This window comes from Nematolebias whitei, chromosome 8 (genome assembly GCF_014905685.2).
Source record: "Nematolebias whitei isolate Nwh7 chromosome 8, NemWhi1, whole genome shotgun sequence".
NCBI lineage: Eukaryota > Metazoa > Chordata > Actinopteri > Cyprinodontiformes > Rivulidae > Nematolebias > Nematolebias whitei.
In genome coordinates this window covers 15,044,508-15,060,682 of record NC_056505.1, presented here as the reverse complement: position 1 = coordinate 15,060,682, position 16,175 = coordinate 15,044,508, and the positions used below count along the sequence as shown (strand labels likewise).

The window sequence follows — 16,175 nt, the reverse complement described above, 5'->3', positions numbered from 1 at the left end:
CAAAATTCTGGCAATTTTTTTTATAGCATACAAACAAACAATGGAGCAGGGAGTAAAGTTAGGCCTTGCTTTTACATAGTTTCTTCCAGTGTATCTTTAATATCTGCTGTTGCTGAACTAGGGGATTATAAAACACTACATTTGTATGTGTAGAAAGCTGTCCTAGATCAAAGTTCAGTTAGTAAATAAAACTTACCCTTCAATTACAAAAAGATAAAAACTAAATAAATTGGTGGCTTCTCACTGGAAACAAGACAGCTACTTCAAAAAGACCAAAAGTTATCTAAAAGATCATCACCACAACACATTTTTTTAGCTATGTGAAAAATTGTCTTTTCAGTCTTGCATTGTTCCCAGCAGAGCCGCTTTCCAAATACGGAAGGCTGACACGCTGATATGGCCACAGGGTGACGGCTCAGTAACTGAATTAAAATCCCATTTCCTCATCAATCATGTGAAGAGCCTGTTTTGCTCTCTGCTCAATAACCCGAGGAAATATATGCCAAGTGCGGTGCATCATAAGGATACTGTCTGCCAGCTGGATAGAGAAGATATCAACTGAGAGCACAAAGGATGCTCAGCAGACATTAGGTGGTTTTAAAAAGTGCAGAAAAGCACCGGCTATGCAAAGAGTGTACAGTATTATCCTACTGAGTGCCATTTATAGATCCCACATTAACTGCCTATCAATATCTATAAATAGAAACACTAACGTTTTATTTATGAAAAGTATAGGTTTCGAATTTTTAACCCTCAAACACAATTCTTTTGTCAATCTTTAGCAACATGATGCTCTACAGAATGGCTTTATAAAAAAACAGTGGGCAAAGTGACGGATGGGTCAGGTCTCCCGTCTGTTCTCGTGGCAGAAAGGCTGGATTAATACGAGCAAAACACCTGCTAATGCACCCCACTCTGACTGTTGTAAATCAAAAGGTGCATCTATTTAAGGATCAATACCTCAATTGAGCATCCTAGTCGAGTGATGATCTATGAAAAGTGTAAATCCAATATCGAGTAAAGATTTAATTACTGGATCTCAAAAAGACAAATAACCCCCAATTAAAACATATTTTGATTGAATAAGGTCAATGAGAACATTCACCTCCCCATGTTTGTTGTTTCATATCGACAGCCATTTACTTCACGTCATTACTAATTTACTTTGATTATTTAAACCAAAGAGCTGTCAGAGAATAAAACTGTATAGTTTTTGATTCTTGGCTCTTTTTTTTTTTTCTTGCCCAATAACCGATGACTCAGAACCTCTAAATTGGACAGCAGCTTAAGCATGGTTCTCAAGACACGAGAGGGAAATGTCATATTTTAAAAGTCTAATTTTGACAAGAAAAGCAACAAGAAACGATGATTACAGAAAATCTGACTGAATTAATTTTTCTGAATAATGGGCTCATGACTAATTTTCATCTGTTCAAGCCACAGTAAACTGTTCTTTCATATTAATTATCCAACAAAGAATAACATTTAATATCACGCACCATGGATATTATCTAACATTTGGGGTTCAGATAACTTAACTGTCATTGCTCCGATTTAGACTTTACTCAATTGATATGTTGCTTGACCAAATGTATGTCTTGCTGAATGCCTACAGATGACCTGGAAATTTCACATTTTGAGCTACATCCTACAAAAGTTAGCTGGCTGTGCTGGAAAAACGAATCCAGCACAAAACCACAAATATAGTAAACCTTACAGCGGCTAAGATTGCGTTAATAATGCATGTAATGTGTAGTTTGAAACAGTGCACTGAAGTAAAACACACTGATCAAACCTAAAGGTTTTAGGCTTCAGTCATTTTGAAGGAAAATATGAACTGGTCTTAGTATTTCTATAAGAAAGAATTAAACTCCTACTAAGTGTACCCTTTAAATTAAAAAAGTTCCCATGCTAGAGAAAATAAAAAAATACAAAAAAAGTTAACATTTGTTTGAAAGCAAGCTTTGCAATAAAAAATGCAGACAATGTAGTCTTATAGCAGCCAGGTTTACAGGTTCACATTGTGCCAGAGCGCAAGTTTAGCTGTACGTGGTCAGTCAAGACAATAAATACTTTTATGACAAGGCGACCTGAAAAAAAAAACAATTTGAAGCTCTGTTACTCACTTATCGTTGTCAGTGACCTTTATTATCCTGTAGAGTGGATTATTTTCATTAATGGCTTTGCACGACATAATTTTAACCAGATTTCAATTCAGTTTATTTATATAGCACCAAGTCACAACAGAAGTCTCAGGGCAACGAACAGAAACATTTATATATGTAAAAAATAAGTTAACACTATTTATCTGAGGAGCAGACTGCTTTGAAATTTAACTCCATCGCATAACTCATCTTGAGCAAGCACCAAGGTGACAGTGGAAAGGAAAAACTCTCTCATGAGGAAGAAACCTTTAGCAGAACCAGGCTCAGGACAAGTGGCCATCTGCTTCGACCAGCTGAGTTTGACAGGAACAGGAAGGAGGAACAGATACACAATGGCAGGTCAGGAATCACATGTTAAGGCAGAAATAGTATCAAATGAAAACTATTCAATTTTAACAATTAATTTAAGGATATGTGGTCATTTGTTCCTCCAGTAGTTTAAGTCTATGGAAGCATAACAAGCCAACTCTAATTATATTATATGAGCATGCATCAGGATATCTAATTATAGGATTTATCAAAAAGGAAAGTCTTAAGCCCAGTCTTAAAACTGGACAATGTGTCAGCCTCATGGACAGAAACTGGAAGTTGGTTCCACAAGAGAGGAGCCTGATAACTGAAAGACCTTCCTCCCATTCTGCTTTTGGAAACTCTAGGGACCGCAAGTAAGCCTGCAGTCTGAGAGCAAAGTGCTCTGTTAGGAAAATATGGGACAATAATAATAATAATATAGATGGAGCAAGGTTGTTGAGAGCTTTGTAGGTTAGAAGTAAGATTTTGAATTCACTTCTGGATTTGACAGGGAGCCAATGGAGAGAAACTAAAACTAGAGAAATATGATCTCTCCTACTAACTCCAGTTAAGACTCTGGCAGCAGCATTTTGGATCAACTGAATATTTTTTAAAGAAGTATTTGGACACCCAGATAACAAACCATTGCAATAGTCCAGTCTAGACGTGACAAATGCATGGGCCAGTTTTTCTGCATCATTTTTAGATAAGATGTTTCTAATTTTAGTGATATTACGCAGATGGAAGAAGGAGGTTCTAGTAACGTTTTTAATGTGGGGGATAAAAGACATGTCCTGATCAAAAATAACAAACATTTTTAACATTAGAGCTGGAGGCCAGATTAATACCATCCAAGGAGGGCGAAAGACTGAAAAATTAATTCCTAAAATGCTCTGGTCCAAAAACCAAAACCTCAGTCTTGTCTGTGTTTTAAAACAAAATTTAGGGTCATCCAGGTTTTTATGTCTTTAAGACAAGTTTGTAGTCTAAGTAGCTGATTGGATTCATTGGGTTTCATGAACAAATATAACTGTGTATCATCAGCATAACAATGAAAATGTATCCCATGCTGTTTAATAACTTTACCTAAAAAAAAAAAAAATTATTTGAATTTTCAACGAGATTTTGATTTGATCTGAGCTGCTTCATGCAGCAAAACTCAAACTCATTATGCTCCATCTGTGAGCGATGAAACATTTGTTGAACTGACACTGGTATAAAAAGGTAATCTGTTTCATTGTGTAAACTAAATTGTATCAATGAGTTAATTCAAACTTTTTGTTTTGATTTAACGGTGTAAAGATTTGTTTCTTTCCGACTACACAAAGAATCCAAATCTTAGCTTTACTTAAAAGCTCAAAACTTAAAGATGAACATAATAATGTCCAACGTTTTACCACATGCATTTAAGTTCTTGAGATAAGCATTTTAACTAATGGTGGAGATATAGAAGCTATGGTTCCATTTGAATGCTGAATGACAGAACATGCCCCAAAGTCACTCAGATGAAACAAGAACATATTTTCATAACAATATCTGCAAAAATATCCTCCAAGTCGCCACCGGTCACAGAGTAATTTAGTAATTTAATTAAGAAAGCTTTGATGATATTGACCTTGCGGGTCTAACTAAAGCCCTCACATGTTTTAATTTCCTCACCACTCTGTGTGCATTTGGCTGCTGCAATCTAAACAAAACAGGACCCTTGAAAGAGTGGAGCTTCGTGCATTTACACAGCAGAAACAAGAACAAATTAAAATTTGCTTTGCAACGTCTCCTCTAAATCAGCTCTTCCGTGACAAACATAATTCTTGTAATACACTTGCAGTTTTTAGTCAGAACCATAAGACCAATTTCGAATTTTAAAATGGAAAACAGTTTCAATTAAACATTTCAAGACTTCATTTTTGTACTTATATTTAATTAGTTGATTATATAAACTAATTATAATGATAACTAATTATAGTTAATTACCGTATGTTTGTTAAATACATGTATTTAATATATTGTTGTGGCTTAATGAACACTCTTACAAATACGTCCATGAAAAAAGAATGCAATTGTTTTAGTAGCTTTTGGTGGAGTGACCAAATGTGTATCAAATGGAGATGAACCAGTCAATTAGATTTAAAATTTCAATAAATGATCAAAAGAATCTCGTCAATGTTCCATTTTTTGACATTTTTCTTTATTTTACATCACATCCGTTTTTTGTTTTTATATAAGTTCTTCTATTTGCTTTTCATTTCACATGCTTTTTACATGATTGTCTATTGTTGTCTGGACCTCATCTGTGTTCTTTGTTTAAAACAGGTCTCTCTTGTAAATGAGTCCTCGAGGCTCAATGAGACTAATCTGTATAAATAAAGTTGAATGAAAAAAAAACAAAAAACGTCTTCCTGAAATGTATACACCTCCCCCACAAAAATAAAATAAAATGTAAAATGCTACCAAATACTTTCTGATTATTTCAGACGTGAAAACACACCAACACATTCTGATAATTAACATATTGACAAATAGTGTGCTTCACTGGCCACAGTTAAGACATTTTTACACGGATAAAATACAATGTCATAGTGTAGACTCAAGAGGCTAAATCAATAGTGCAGAACCCAGAAAACACAAGGGTTCTTGAGTTGAAGCTTTGCTGAAATGACATCTATCATTTATGTGAAAACAGACAAGCCACAATTATTTCCACTCAACCTCTATAACTGTGAAATCCCAATGACACACAGCTGATGCCTTGCCTATTATTTACTGCAGAACAGTAACAAGGAGAAAAGCAGTGCTTGTTTGGAGCAGTGAATTCCTTAAAATACAAGGGTAAGAAAATGTAGCAGCAAGAGGAGCAGTTAAATATGGAAAATTATGTATTCTGTTTCAGAAGCTACCGGTGACATATACGTGGGAATGGTGGGTTGAAAATATGCCACCGCAGCACTTATGAATGAGAATATGCCTAGGAAGCACATTTGGCTAACAATATTTATTTATCTACACTTTGTGGGGATAACTGCAGTTTTCAAGTTACCATGACAACAGATTACAAATTTCTGAGTCGTTAGCAAGAGTTGACTTTTCAGTGAGAGGTAGAAATACCACAGAAAATGACCCCCTTCACAATCCTAATAGTTCCTGCTCACCAATTCTCTGTCTGCAGTGTTGGATGTAAATGGCTCTCTATTTAATAACATAGCGACAGACTGACACAAGGCTTTGTTACCCAGACGACTAATGACAAGAATCAAAAAGAACTGCCAGGAAGACAATGAAAACTGTGTTCAAAGTACTGGTAAATAAAAAAGCAGAGCTATTTACATGATGTAAGAAGAGAACATAGTTCAACTTGACTTTAAAAACATCATATTTCACCAGGAAAAAAATAAAAAAAGTTGTAAGAAGAGAACATAGTTCAACTTGACTTTAAAAACATCATATTTCACCAGGAAAAAAATAAAAAAAGTTAAACACCCAGAAACAATGGTTTTGTTTGATTTGCAAAAGCCTGCCATATCTAGAATGGTCACTAGAGCACATATAGTGGTGGCATTAAAGTGGAGCAATAGTGTTATCAGGCGACTGAGCATTAGATAGTCATAAAGACATGTGAATGTCACCAAAAACCTGCCTTGAAAACACATTAGATAACATCACCAGCACTTAGTAAAGTTTGCATTATGACAAAGGGACTGCGTTATGGAATTGCATGAAGCCATGTCATCATTTTGTCCATTTGTCTGATATGTGAAACCAATAGGTATGTGAGGACATCCACACATGTTGTTAAAGTTCTAGTCAAACCAAGGGAGGATCACTGCACATTGTACATTAAGTGCTACAAAACTCCATGACATATGTGCCTGCCAGGTACCAGACTTTTTAAGTGGATACTTCGATATGATGTCTTGTCAAAAAGTTATCAATGGTAAGTATCAGCCGTGACATCAGTTATAGAGCACAGAGTATGAATAAAAGAAAAGCTGTCTATCTAGCCTAGAATAACGGATAGCCCAACAAGGGCCTGTGTCATCCCCAGTTTTGTTGACTGGCATCAGCCGGAATAAGAGTTTACCTCCCCATGTGAAGGCTGCCATTAACACCAAAGCAGAGGCTGTATTTGGAGTGGTGCCATAATGGGAAGGCATGTACAAATCAATCACCCTTTTCTTCACCGTATGAAATGCACTAAATTATTAATTATATTTTACATCATTTATAGAAGCAACTTTGGCATATTTTCTAAATTGTCATTCGCATCACATGCGGCACATGAGGTGGAATGAAACTGTGTACACAAGGTCCCAGTTGCATCCAACAAAAGTATAAAATGTAAAAGAAAAACAGTAATAAGAAGAACATGATAAACCAGATGCAAAATGCTTTAGGCAAATTTCTCTACGCTAACTTTGACACAGCCTGCATTAGAATCATATTGTCACCTATATGACTTATTTTACAAACTGGCAATACCAATATTTAATCTAGTTTTTTTAACCTTAAAGTTGATTAGATTGTTTTTGTTGTTGTTGCCCTTTGTTTTGTGCAGTGTTGCTATAAGTGTGCACACAACAAGACAGGAAACACCTGTGATATTTGAGACAGTCAAACATTTAGGTCAGCCTAATTAGGCTCAAGCAGATAAAAGGTAAAACAGCAAACAAAATCCAAAAAGATCATTACTCATTATATTACCCTTTTGGCTTCATCCATTGTTTATTTATTTATTTATTTATTTATTTATTTTTTATTTATTTTTTTTTAATATGTTTCAGGCTTCGTGAAGATGTAAAAGCATTTCAAAGCCCTCAGCTGGAAAATGTTCATCTGCATTTCACATATTAAAAGCAAATTCAAGCTAAGTGTACTGCATCCCCAACTCCTACGTAAGACATTTTCAATTTCACGCTATGAACCCATCTTTAGATAGTGAATAATTTTCATTATCACAGACCACGGGAAATGTAATTTTCTTCACCAATCCCTTTAAAAGCGGGGATAATGATGATTGAAGCGTAGGTGAGGACTGAGTGTTGTGTGAGTTTTGCTTCAATATTTTGCTGTTCAAAATGTGAAGCAAGAGGATGACCAACAAAGATAAATGTTCCTACTTTTAAAGAACTTTCCTAGTCAATATTTGAATAACATGCCAAACTGAACAGTTCTTAATTAACAATATGAACAAATATGTACAAGTTAAGAAGACAAAACCTGAACTGATTATATATATTTTTTTAAATAACAGCATTGGTTTTATTTAGCCAAATTACTTGGGTATAATTGAAAAGTTTTATTCTCAAAATCTAGCCAATTAAACATATGTAGCACTTTAATAGCTGTATACACTTGGCTGCCTAGAGATGTAGCTTTAATATAACGCACCACTTGACATAATTTTAATATTCACAAACAGCAAATAGCTGCATCCCAAAGGGCATTGTGGTTTAGTCCTCCTACACTTTAATAGGTTCTAAACCTTAGCAATTACTGAGAAGAACTCGGTCGAATAGACTTTTAAGACCTATTGACCTGATGGACGATCTAGTAATAGCCTTGACCACCCATTATACCGTAGCTTCCTCTCAATGCTCTGATAAGCTAAGGTCTGGCCTGTGGTCTGGCATAACAACCAAATACATAAAAGCAATTTTATTGAAATGTAAGTGCTACTTTTCCACACAAGAACAAACAACCTTTCGTTACTATTCATTTAAAAAGTTTAGGTAAAGAACGGCAATAAATGTGAATGAAAATTAATAATACAGGCAAGCAGTAAATATACAACTAAAATTGTCCAGTAACTTTGTGTCAGTTGTGAAGCAAAGTGTCTGAATTCTCTATAGTTTACCAAAGCAAGAGACATTGATCTCATGCACATCAGAAACTTTACATTAGAATGGCTGAGAGAAAATAAATCAACGTGCTGCAATGGCCCAAAGTCCAGACCTCAATCTCATTGAAATACTGTGACAGAACTTAATAAAGATTTGAATAAGCAAATGCCTGCAAACCATTTTAAAGGAAGGCAACGTTATAAAGTTGAGAGAACCAAAATTCCTCCACTTGTGATAAACTGATGAGGTCACACCAAAGGTAATTACTTTGTTATTGCTGCTGAAATTGATTTCACAAGTTACTGAGTCGTGCAGTGAACTTTTTCATGTACCTTTTCTGAATCTTGGCTTTGTATTTGTTAAATAAATGGTACAGTGAGTTATATTTAATAATGTGTTCATCTACTATCTACCTTACATTAAAACATGGTAAAACCAGATTAATATATCTAACAAACAAACAAGACTTCTACAGAAAACTGATCTTTTTTTTCTAAAATAATTATTAAGAGCATGTCTGCTTTTCTGATGTGTAGCCAACACAATCAAACTAAGAAAGTACGCATGTGGGTCATGTAAACTAAACTTACAGGGATCATCCAGTTGGCCAGATCTCCAAATTTTGACACCTGCATGGCTCCCAGCATTGTCAGATTGATGTGACCCCTTTAAGAGAATGACAAGACAAGACAACAGCTGTCAACATTGAAATAATTTAGCAGCAGACCTACTTCTACCTTGAGACACATCAACCTATCCGACACTCTTTTCAGCTCGATTATATTCGTTGCCAGCTCCTCCTTCTGGGCCACCTCTACTCCATTTCTCTTTCTATCCACACCACGGTAAAACAGTTTAAGCCCTGCTCAAATGTTGTAAGCCTTTCTGCCCTTCCACTTCATTTCTTGGAATGGACAAGTAAAGGACAAGTAAAATATCTACCTTCCTTCTCTGCATCATGTCAATCAGCTCTCTACCTTTGCCTGTCCTTGTCCCCACGTTTAGAGTTGCCATGCTCAGTCCTACATTCTTGACTTTCCTCTTCTCCCGCTGTCTTCTGACACTTTACTGTCCTCATGGTCAACCGTCTCCAAGCCGTCTCCAAAGGTGTTTCAGAGAATTTGGCAGTACATCCAACAGACCTCACAACCACAGACCACATGTAGCCACACCAGCCCAGGACCTCCACATTCATCATCTTCACTTCCAAGATAGTCTGACACCAACCACCCGGACAGCTGCTGCAACAATCGAATAGCATAACCAAAGAATTTATGCACAAACTGTCAGAAACTGTCTCAGGGAAGCTCATCTGCACGCTTGTCGTCCTCATCAGCGTTTCCACCTGACTGCAGTTTGTCAACGTAACCAACTTGAGTGGGCAAATGCTCATATTCAGTGGCGTATGGCACATTGGAGAGGTGTTCTCTTCATGGATGAATCCCGTTTTTCACTGTACAGGGCAGATGGCAGACTGCATGCATGTTTAGCGCATGAAAAATGGAAGTAAAAACAAGTGTTGCGTTTATATTTTTGTTCAGTGCATATACCACTATACTCTTGTGTCCACACAATAGCTGAAAAACCAGTCCACAAATTCAGTGTGATTCCATTATCCTGAGCCAGTGCAACAGGACAGCTTAGTTTATGACCACTATTGAATTTCTACTGGGTGGACAAACAAAACTAATGCTGCAGGGAGCACGGGTGGGCAATATCTGTCAGCAGGTAAATCAATAAAAACAAGAGACATGGCGTATATTGACAAGGCCACTGTCTTGTTGTACTGGTGACAGCAGTCATTTGTTAATATCCAAGGTTCCACATCCTCACTATATCCTGCGGTCAAATCCTGATTATGGGTTAGAGAAGAAATAGGAGGAAGTGAGGAGGAATTTATTTAGGGGAAAATGTGTGCTTTCATTCTTGATTTCTGCATTAACTGCAGTCTGTGAGGTGACTCTATGCCTCACAAAAGATATTCAGTGGATTTACTAACTGCAAATTCCTTTTAAATGCCATGCATATTTAACTTTGAATCTGGAAACAAGTTTTTAAAGATTGTTTGTTATAGTCTTACCCACGGATCATGGCAAATGAGTCATCACTGGAGAAATACGCAGCTCCAGGGAGCACAGTTACAGTCTCCTTCCCTGTGGAATGAACATAAAAGTACTGAAATTAATTTATTAGAACAGACAAGTTAATACCACGAAACACATTTAAAAGAAAGTAAGTTATTGCATAAGCATCAGAACAAAACAGATAAATAATAGAACATGAAAGCTTAAATATAAAATAAGTCAACTAATAAACTAAAACGTTTACCATACCATGGCAGAGACTACATCTTTGCAAAGATTTTTAAACTGTAGTCATATTTTATCTGTAAACTCTATCCATAAAATAGCATTCCCATTCTTTATAAAAGTATTTTGTTTAATATACAAGTTTTTCACTTGAGGAATTGATCAGGAGTACTCTCACCAGCATTTATCAGATCTGCATCCACTTCGGCCTCTGTGGGGTACGGCCCCTACCCAAATACAAATAATCTATCATGAGTGTTCACAGAAGCATTCAGCCATACATCGACTCACACATGTCAATCATTCTGACTGGCCATGGTCTTTCAAGGGAGAGACAATCACATTTCTCTGATTAGATGAGACATTGATTTTTCCCTGTGTTCAACAAAGAGAACAATCCTTAGACAAAGAGGAGAGAAGAAGGTAGATGAGATCAGCACCTCTCAGGAATTTGGACTTGCAATTAAAGAAAGCTTAGACAAATAAAAAAAATTTGCATAGACGCCTACATCCTTCTGTCAACAAAACTGATTGGAGAATCATCCCACAGCAGCTTCAGCTGCTTTTGTTAAAAAGGCTCAAGCAGCAAAAGAATGATAGGGAGCAAAAAAAAAAAAAATGCAACAAAAATGTCAAACTGCCACAGTCTGTTATATTATAAACCTAGAACATATCAGAATGGAGTCCTAACTAGCAATGGTCTCGCTCAAATGAATGGCTATTCACTTTGCCATAAGCTCAAAGCATAATTTTGTTTCATATTCTTTACTGCTGTCAGAATGATTATCCATGCTATTTAAAACTAAAAGCAGTGGAGAAAACTGTAGATTTCTTACCAGTCCTAAAAGTCCATTTTCACTTTGGAGATGAACAGTAATGTCTGGTTTTATGAAGTTGCTGGCCAGCATGGGGATACCAATACCGAGGTTAGCTGATAGTTTATGTGTTAAAAAAAACAATTACTTAATTTGTGTTCATGAAGTAAGTCAAGTATTACGATAAAGAGACCAGCATGAGGTTGAATAATGCATTTGTAGCTTCCTCTTTGACCCATTAAAACATGTACATTGGTGCACGGTCATGAAAATATGGTGTAAAAACACAATCATTAACTCTGCAGCTGATGCTCTGTCTCGCATAAAATGCAAGTTCTAATGGTTTCAAAATACTAAATATTTCAAGGCAGATTAATTTATCTGAGAGGTGGCTAATCAAAGACCAATCACTGAAATTATAATGCTGCTTTCAAGATGGACAAACGCTTTGACTACATCATGTAAATGCAAAACCATACAAAAGAAATCTGCTTTTTTTTTCTGCAATCAACTGGTGCAAAGACTATAATTATTTAAATAAGGTTGGTCATGATTCAGAGTTCTTTTTATGTGTGGCTTAGCTTGTTCTGCTTTTACTTGTAATTAAGAGAGAGCTAGATAAGGAACAAATGTATATGACTTTGTAATTTGCTTATTGATTGTGTCCTAGCAGAAGGATACCATACATCCCATCTTCAAATTCTAGAGCAGCCCTGCGAATGATCCTTTCCCGAACAATGTCTGAATCTTTCTTTGGCTTAGGCTTCTCCTCTTGTCCTTTTCTCACTGTACGTTTCTGGAAAGATATAGAGATTAGTGAGAAACAACATGATAGCATCTTGGTCTATTTCTAACCAAGCACAAGGACATGTAGATAAAACACTGAATATGTGGTTCTGTAAAATGAACCCCAGCCAGCTGTTTTCATTACACTGGATTTTTTTTTTTTTTTTGTAACAATGACCATTGAAGCAGCATAATGCAGACACAATATAAAATGAAAGCATCATATGCTACATATGCAACCTTTTCACTTATGTTAGCTCTGGCAGGTTTATTTTATTTATTTTTTTAGGGTTTTATGAAAGACCATGCACATAGATATATTAAAAAATGTACATGGTACCAGATTTAGCTACTGGCTAATGTCTGTCTTGTGGAATGTAAACAATAAATAATGTAAAACAGACATTTAAATCAACCAGATAAAATTATGTGAAAAGTTTGTACAACCATTCTTCTACACTGTAAAAACAACTACCCCTCCTTGATGCTCTAACAATCAGAACTGACCCAATTTTCAAAGTTTATGTAATGAACTTCATACCAGTTTCTGACCACACTAAAACAAAATACATATCTTCATACTATCAGTAAACTTGGTTTACTGCTTTCAACAACAAAATACAGAAGTAAAGCTTTTCTTAGAAAATCTATACCTCACTAAATTGATCAACTTTAAGAATCTTATCGTTTATTTTTCAATATTGTTTATCTCCCATTTTGCCCAATGGTGAAAATGCCAAATCATTAACCATTAAAAAAGCAACCCAATTTATGTTGTAAATTTTTATATTTATAGGAAATATATTCCAATTTTGATGGTGTATTTTCTGACTGGTCATTTTTAGGCTTAATAAATAAAGTGATTAGATTGGTTTTCAAGTTGTTTGACTTGCTTGAGTTCAAAGAAGTATTCAACATTTGGTAAAAGATAACATTTTGTACTCAGATGCCTCTTTGGTAAGTTTGTTCTGTACCTCAATCCTTTTTTCGTAGCTGGCTCCCTGAACAATCCTGTGGACATAGATACTGGGTATGTGGATGTCCTCTGCAGCAAACGTCCCAACATCAACCACCTCCTCCACCTACAGAGATAAAGAGATGAGCAGTGCCTTATCAAATTTTTATTCATTTATTGTTTTATATTAAATTCAATTCAATTTCAATTCAGTTTATTTATAAAGTGCCAAGTCACAACAGAAGTCGTCTCAGAGCAGTGTACAAAAACATTCACGCACATGAAAAAAGACAATTAGTAAAAGTTATCTATATCAGGAGGTGCTTCGAACATATCCAACTGGGAGGAGACCCCGGGGAAGACCCAGGACACACTGAAGAGACTATCTCTCGGTTGGTCTGGGAATGGCCTGGGGTCCTCCCAGAAGAGCTGGAAGAGGAAGCTGTGGAAAGAGATGTCAGGGCCTTCCTGTTCCAACTGCTGCCCCCGCGACCCGAGTTCGGAATAAGTGGAAGAGGATGGATGGATGGATGGATGGATGGATGGACGGACGGACGGACGGACGGACGGACGGACGGACGGACGGACGGACGGACGGACGGACGGACGGACAGACAGATGGCTGAGGAATGCAGCAGCAGATTGAGTGAATCTTCACTTCATCACAGTCTCCCATCCTGAGCAAGCACAAAGGCAACAGTGGAAAGGAAAAACTCCCTTTTAAAATGAAGAAACCTCCAGCAGAACCAGCCTCAGGGCGAGCGGCCATCTGCTTCGATCGGCTGGGTTTGAGAGGACAGGAAGGAGAGACAACAAACATAGAATGACAGGTTCAGGTGTACTTTCTATTGGAACAAAGACATAAAATGCATGTTATGGAAATAAATAATTGTAAATACAAACAGGTGGAATAGAGCAAGTAAATACAGCAGCAGAGTGAGGAAATGTGGTCAATTTGTCCTCCAGCAATCTAAGCCTACAGCAGCATAACTAAGGGATAGCTCAGGAAACCCAAGTCGACCCCAACTATAGGATTTATCAAAAAGGAAAGATTTAAGCCTAATCTTATATCTGGACAATGTGTCAGCCTTACAGACAGAAACTGGAAGTTGGTTCCACAAGAGAGGAGCCGGATAACTGAAAGCTCTTCCTCCCATTCTACTTTTGGAAACTCTAGGAACCACATGTAAACCTGCAGTCAGAGAGCAAAGTGATCTGTTAGGAAAAAATGGAACAAGAAGATCTGTAATACAAGATGGAGCTAGGTTGTTGAGGGCTTTGTAGGTTAGAAGTAAGATTTTGAATTCTATTCTGGACTTGACAGGGAGCCAATGGAGAGAAACTAAAACTGGAGAAATACGATCTCTCCTACCAACCCTCGTCAAAACTCTGGCAGCAGCATTTGGATCAAATAAAGACTTTTTAATGAATTTTATATCAAATGATTTGTGAGATTGAAAGTTTAGATAAAAGACGTGCATAGGTGAAATTATACAACATGAAATTAACCAATGCCCACCCAAATACAAAATGTAATGGGGCAGAACAAAAGAAAAAAAAACTACTTTGTCACTGACAATCAGTATTACAATTGTAATTTCAGTTACTAGGAAGTTTTAAAAGGCCAATTCTAATACCAATAATCAAACAAATCAACTGTTTTAAGACACACATTTCCTTTCTTTTTTTTTTTTTAACTACAATATATATTTAGTTAAAAAAAATAAATGTTTTAATGCTTTTTCATACATTTAAAACTGGACAAAAAAAAGAGAGTAAACTTAAGGAGTTTGTTTGTTTGTTTTGTTTTATAATTTACAGTATCAGTTTCACAAAGTCCAGTAAAAGCCATCCCTTGATCCTGCTTGGCTAAATTAAAGACCACAATCTGACACCAGAGGATAGAGACTGAGTGAAGGATCAAAAACAGTAGAAAGTTGAGGTATGTGAAAGAGTTTCAATGTTCAGAGTGCTGAAACACTTTCTTGAAAGTATGTTACTAAAAAACTAAGAAATAATAAAATAATGAAAATAATGAAAATCCCCTTAAAATGTTTAATATTGTATGGCAAAAAGACAAATAATGTATGTGTCTCCTAAATAAACGAGATATTCTGGACTAAAATATACACCTCCACCTCCAAACACCTGTAAACAACAATACATCACCTTTATGCAGAAAATGTACATCTCCAAAAGAGAAGTGTACACAAGGGATTATTTCTGTCTGACTAATAAGACACAGATAGAAATAGCTTTTGGTTTAGAAACAGTTGGATCATCATGTCTGGTACAGAAAAAAATAAGAAACACACCTGCTCTCTTCTTCTTAAGTAACATTAAGATGTGTCCTAAAGTGAACCTTCAGCCTACACACCCACAGGTGTTCAGGAGTTGTGCAGAATGTGTGGGCACCACTAAATCTCATTGCTCATTTTTAGTTTGCTCCAAGTCTGAAAAGTCCCGTATTACTTCCCGTTGTGCAATTCAACAATATGATCCTTGACATTTTAAGTAAACAATGGAATAAATCTACTGCAAGCTGGATTAAACATTAAGAATAATTAAAAGAGCAAATCTTATATTATGTTAGTACACAGAAATTTTTTTTAATTTTTTTTCTTGCAGAACATAGTTCTTGTTTTTATTAAATAAACAAATAAAGGGAAATCACTGAAGTAGTCATGTTTCTGGTGACAAAAGTCCTATTCGCAGGGGATTAGTTTTACCTAGGGACCACATGCTATTTGTAATAATTACGGAGATTGTCTGTGTTGTTAATCCCGTGCGAATCGGCCATGTCAGTAATTTGTAAAATAAAAATTTCCCGGCAAATTACCAACTATATTTTGCTGAACTCCGAGGTCCTGTGATAATACTAATCCAATGCAAATAGGCAGAAATGAGAGGGACCCGATACGTAATTAGGCAGGTTTTTGTTTGTTTGTTTTCTAAGAAAAATAATTTGGAAAAATACAGAACAAGGCTATTTTAAATGAACGCGCTGCTCGCTTCAG

General features: G+C 36.1%; 1 protein-coding gene across 1 annotated transcript in view; it reads right to left on the bottom strand.

The window, feature by feature from the left end:
- Positions 1–16,175, bottom strand: part of oxct1a (3-oxoacid CoA transferase 1a) — a 51,390-nt gene that overhangs the window by 15,024 nt on the left and 20,191 nt on the right. The window contains exons 8-13 of the mRNA XM_037680336.1: positions 13,178–13,285; positions 12,099–12,213; positions 11,439–11,533; positions 10,781–10,829; positions 10,374–10,446; positions 8,884–8,959 (exon numbers count right to left, since the gene is read on the bottom strand). Of these exons, the coding sequence (XP_037536264.1) occupies positions 8,884–8,959; positions 10,374–10,446; positions 10,781–10,829; positions 11,439–11,533; positions 12,099–12,213; positions 13,178–13,285 (516 nt within the window). The remainder of the gene's footprint in view (positions 1–8,883; positions 8,960–10,373; positions 10,447–10,780; positions 10,830–11,438; positions 11,534–12,098; positions 12,214–13,177; positions 13,286–16,175) is intronic.